The sequence below is a fragment of the Gopherus evgoodei genome, unplaced genomic scaffold (assembly GCF_007399415.2).
Source record: "Gopherus evgoodei ecotype Sinaloan lineage unplaced genomic scaffold, rGopEvg1_v1.p scaffold_32_arrow_ctg1, whole genome shotgun sequence".
Lineage (NCBI taxonomy): Eukaryota > Metazoa > Chordata > Testudines > Testudinidae > Gopherus > Gopherus evgoodei.
Genome location: NW_022059994.1, coordinates 6,629,303 through 6,634,136, shown reverse-complemented (window position 1 = coordinate 6,634,136; position 4,834 = coordinate 6,629,303). Strand labels below are relative to the sequence as shown.

General features: G+C 63.6%; 1 protein-coding gene across 4 annotated transcripts; it reads right to left on the bottom strand.

The window, feature by feature from the left end:
- Positions 1 to 1,006: 1,006 nt before the first annotated feature.
- On the bottom strand, positions 1,007 to 4,623 carry LOC115640719 (lymphocyte antigen 6 complex locus protein G6f-like). 4 transcript variants are annotated; one of them, XM_030543618.1, is made up of 7 exons: positions 4,469 to 4,623; positions 3,906 to 4,199; positions 3,317 to 3,613; positions 2,744 to 2,870; positions 2,267 to 2,304; positions 2,004 to 2,063; positions 1,007 to 1,309 (listed from the first exon to the last, which is right to left on the bottom strand). In XM_030543618.1, the coding sequence occupies exons 1-7, from the start codon at positions 4,521 to 4,523 to the stop codon at positions 1,281 to 1,283; spliced, it is 900 nt and encodes a 299-aa protein (XP_030399478.1). In that variant the 5' UTR covers positions 4,524 to 4,623; the 3' UTR covers positions 1,007 to 1,280. The 4 variants fall into 4 exon arrangements, with proteins under 4 accessions (XP_030399478.1, XP_030399480.1, XP_030399479.1 ...); XM_030543620.1 differs by having other exon boundaries at positions 1,007 to 1,306; XM_030543619.1 differs by having other exon boundaries at positions 2,744 to 2,867.
- Positions 4,624 to 4,834: the final 211 nt, after the last annotated feature.

Genomic DNA, 4,834 nt, shown 5'->3' with positions numbered 1-4,834 from the left:
CCATCGACTGGGATTGGAAAAGGGTCAGAAAAGGGCAACAGAACTGCTGAGGGGTCTGGGCCGACTGCCGTATGGGGAGCAATTAATAAAACTTTTCAGCTGGGCAAAGAGACAGCTGGGGGGGATAGGCTAGAGGTCTGTACAATCCTGCCGGGTGTGGAGACGGGGAATCAGGAAGGGTTGTTTACTCCTCACAACACAGGAACCAGGGGCCACCCAGTGAAATGAACAGGCAGCAGGTTGAAAACCAACACAAGAAAGTATTTTTTCACCCAACACAGTGTTAACCTGTGGGACTCCTCGCCAGAGGATGTTGTGAAGGCCAAGACTAGAACAGGGATCAAAGAGGAGCTGGACAGATTCCTGGAGGATGGGTCCATCGATGGCTAGTAGCCAGGCCGGGCAGGGATGGTGGCCCCGGCCTCTGTTTGCCAGAAGCTGGGAATGGGCGACAGGGGGTGGGTCACTGGAGGATTCCCTGTTCTGTTCATTCCCTCTGGGGCACCTGGCACTGGCCACTGTCGGACTCTGGGCTGGATGGACCTTTCGTCTGACCAGTCTGGCCGCTCTTATGTTCTTATGTTCTCTGTGGGTGTGTTTGTGCGGTGTGTGATTGTGTTATTATGGGGGGTTCACTGTGGGTGTGATTGTGTTATGGGTTTTGTATGTGTGTGTGTGTGTGTGTGTGTGTGTGGTTTTCTGTGTGTGCAACTGTGTTATTGTGTCTGTGTCTGTTCCTGTGGGAGGGGGGGTCTGTGGGGATTATGTTATCGTGTGCATGTGTGTGGTTGTTATTGTGTCTGGTTTTCTCTGTGTGTATGAGATTGTGTCTGAGTGTGTGCGTGCGGTTGTGGTTGGGTAAGTGGGCGGGTGTGGTTTTGGTAGGGAGTGTGTGTGTGTGTGGTTGTGTGTGTGCATTTGTGATCGCGTCGGGTTCTGTTTGTGTGGTTGTGGTTGGATGTGTGTGGTTGTGTGTTCTCTCTCTCAGCCCCACACTCCTGTCACAAATGCTGCTCTGTTCTCTTTATTCTCCGTTCCAACCCCCACAACCGCCCAGTCCCCATCTGTCACCCCAGCCCCCACGGGGGTGGGGAAGGCAGGGAGCCGGACGCCTGGGTTCCTCTTCCAGCTCTTCTCCTTGGAAAGCCCCTGGTGGCCTCAGGGAGCCTCTGACCACACCCTGCGGGGGGCGCTAGGTGTTGACACGCGGCTTGGCCCCGCCCGGACCCCGGCACAGGGCTTGAGGGGCGGCGGTCGCTCCACAGGGGCCAATGGGGCCATCACAACTGGGCAGGATCGGCGCCCCCTGCTGGGATGACAGGAGCCCACAGTCACCCTGGAAACGGGACTGGCTCAGTGGGGCAGGGAATGGGGCAGGGGCTGTCCCCTCTAGGGGGCGCCGGCTCCCACCCGGCCCCAGGGCAGTGACTGGCTGGTTCAGGGGGGCAGGGAATAGGGCAGGGGCCTGTCCCCTCTAGGGGGCGCCGGCTCCCACCCGGCCCCAGGGCAGGGACTGGCTGGCTCAGGGGGGCAGGGAATGGGGCAGGGGCCTGTCCCCTCTGGGGGGCGCCGGCTCCCACCCGGCCCCAGGGCAGGGACTGGCTGGCTCAGGGGGGCAGGGAATGGGGCAGGGGCCTGTCCCCTCTGGGGGGCGCCGGCTCCCACCCGGCCCCAGGGCAGGGACTGGCTGGTTCAGAGGGGGAGGGAGTGGGGCAGGGCCCTGTCCCCTCTGTGGGGCACCGGCTCCCACCCGGCCCCAGGGCAGTGACTGGCTGGTTCAGGGGGGCAGGGAGTGGGACAGGGGCCTGTCCCCTCTAGGAGGCGCCGGCTCCCACCCGGCCCCAGGGCAGGGACTGGCTGGTTCAGAGGGGGAGGGAATGGGGCAGGGGCCTGTCCCCTCTATGGGCGCCGGCTCCCACCCGGCCCCAAGCAGGGACTGGCTGGCTCAGGGGGGCAGGGAATGGGGCAGGGGCCTGTCCCCCCCCAGGGGTCGCGGCTCCCACCTGCGTATCCCAGCCCCACGTTCTCATACAGCTGCATCTGGGATTTGGGTCCGGGAGGCTCTGGAATAGGAGACAGGAGGGAAACCGCATGATAAGTGATGGGATCTCCTGGGGGTGGGGGGAGAGAAATCCCTCCCCCTCCTCCCCAGGCCCTTGAGTGAAGGCAGAACAGCCCTGCCCCCCACCCCACAGTGGGGCAGGGCGAACGCTGGCCGCTGCCCCTCGCCCCAGTGGGCCCCACAGATCCGCAGTGGGGCACCTACCTGGCTGGGTGTGCGCAGGAAGGTCGCCCAGGTGTGACCTGCAGAGATGAAATTGGGGGACAAGTGAGCAGGAAGCCTCTCTTCTGAGCTTCAGCGGTGGGACCCAGGAGTCCTGGTGCCCACCTCCGCCCCGCTCTAACCACTAGCCCCCACTCCCCTCCCAGAGCCAGGCAGAGAATCCAGGAGTCCTGGTGCCCACCCCGCTCTAACCACTAGTCCCCACTCCCCTTCCAGAGCCGGGCAGAGAACCCAGGAGTACTGGCTCCCAGCCCCTCCCCGCACTCTCACCCACCATACCCCACTTCCCTCCCAGAGATGAGGGGAGAACCCAGGAGTCCTGGCTCCCAGCCCACCTGCTCTCACCCACCAGCCCCCACTCCCCTCCCAGAGCCAGGCAGAGCACCCAGGAATCCTGGCTCCCAGCCCCCCCTGCTCTCACCCACCAGCCCCCACTTCCCTCCCCCCACCAGTACTTACCTCTGGGCCAGCCGCCCCCGCCACCACAGCGCCACCCCCAAGGCAAGGAGGAGCAGGAACTCCAGCGCTGCGCACACGGCCAGGGGGATCCAGGCGGAGCTACAGGAGGGGGGGTCCTTCACAGCTCCCATTGCCCGGGGAAAACACAAGGGGTGAGTGAGGAACAGAACCCAGGAGTCCTGGCTCCCAGCCCCCCCTATTCTAAACACAAGACTTCAGTCCCTTCCCAGAGCGGGGGAGAGAACCCAGAAGTCCTAGCTCCTGGCCCCTCTGCTCTAACCACTAAACCCCACTCCCCTCCCAGAGCTGGGGAGAGAACCCAGAAGTCCTAGCTCCTGGCCCTTCTGCTCTAACCACTAAACCCCACTCCCCTCCCAGAGCTGGGGAGAGAACCCAGGTGTCCTAGCTCCTAGCCCCCCTGCTCTAACCACTAAACCCCACTCCCTTCCCAGAGCTGGGAGAGAACCCAGGAGTCCTGGCTCCCAGCCTCTCCCCTCCCCCGCTCTAACCACTAGACACCCCTCTCCCCTACTCCTTGCCCAGAGAACCCCGGCGTCCTGGCCCCGTCCCTACCGGTGAGGTCGAAGGTGACTCGCATGCTGTTCAGCTCACACCTGACCCGTCTTTTCTTCCTGGCCCCCGGGTCGCTCCTGTTCCAGCAGGCCTGGAGCAGCGCCGCCCGCGAGCCCGAGAAGACGAGCTGCCAGCCCTGCCCGTCGGTGTCCTGCACCTGCTGCCCGCCGGTGTCCTGCACCCGCTGCTCGCCGACCCACCATGTCACCGCCGGCAGCGCTTGCCGGTCCAAGATCATGCAGGAGACTTGGTGGCAGGTCATGTTGGTGGGGCCGGTCGTCAGCACCGTCTGGGTCTCTGCAGGGGACAGTTTGGCAATGGGGCACAGGGCCTGGCCCCAGGGCGGGGACTGGCTGTCTCAGGGGGGCAGGGAATGGGGCAAGGCCTGTCCCCTCTGGGGGGCGACAGGTCCCATCCGGCCCCAGGGCGGGGACTGGCTGGCTCAGGGGGGTGGGGAATGGGGCAGGGGCCTGTCCCCTCTGGGGGGCACCGGTTCCCACCCGGCCCCAGGGCAGGGACTGGCTGGCTCAGCAGGGTGGGGAATGGGGCAGGGGCCTGTCCCCTCTGGGGGGCGCCAACCATGACCCACCTGTGACAACATTCAGCTGGTAGGTGTGGCGGGTGACTCCCTGCACCGAACACCAGTAGGTCCCCATGTCCCCGTCCTCGGCCCCCTGCAGGTACAGGGAGTGGTTGGGGAACACGGAGAGCCGCTCCCCGGCCTCCTTCTTCAGGGGCTGATCTGCCACGCCCTGGAATAACAGCACTGACGAGGACCCGGGAACACCGGTATTGTAGGACCACGTCACTTCTTTCCTGCCCAAGGGAGGCTCGACTGGGCCACAAGGGAACACCTGGTCCTGCCCCTTCTGGACGTAGGCATCTGCGGGAGAGGGGAATTCACAGGGGTTAGATTTCCTGTCACTGAGATGCAGCTGCCTCTGGGGTGGAGCAGCTGTTTATACAGGGACCCCTCACCAGGTGCTGAGATGCAGCTGACTCTGGAGTGGGGCAGCTCTTTACACAGGGACCCCTCACCGGGTGCTGAGATGCAGCTGCCTCTGGGGTGGGGCGGCTGTTTACACAGGGACCCCTCACCAGGCGCTGAGATGCAGCCGCCTCTGGAGTGGACAATAAAAAGCAGGTTTTTACCTTCCTCCCTGGTGAGTCGCAGCTGGAGAAGGAGTAAGATCCAGATGGGGGTCATGATTCCCCGAACGCTGGGGTCCTTCTGTGGGGAACCACCTTGGGGCTCTATCTCCAAGACCTAAGGAGGAAGAGACCGAAATAGAGCCGGACGTAGCTGTCTCCGGAGTGACTTGGGGGTTTGGTGACCGGCTTATCAGAGACACACAGCAGCAGCAGAGGGCGTGAGTTAGAGGGAAAGTGGAGTGGTGTGATCCACCCCAGAGGTGGCTGCATCTCAGCGCCGGGGGAGGGAATCCCTGTATAAACAGCTACCCCACCCCAGAGACGGTCGCATGTCAGCACGGCAAAATACCCACCGTGAACCCTCTT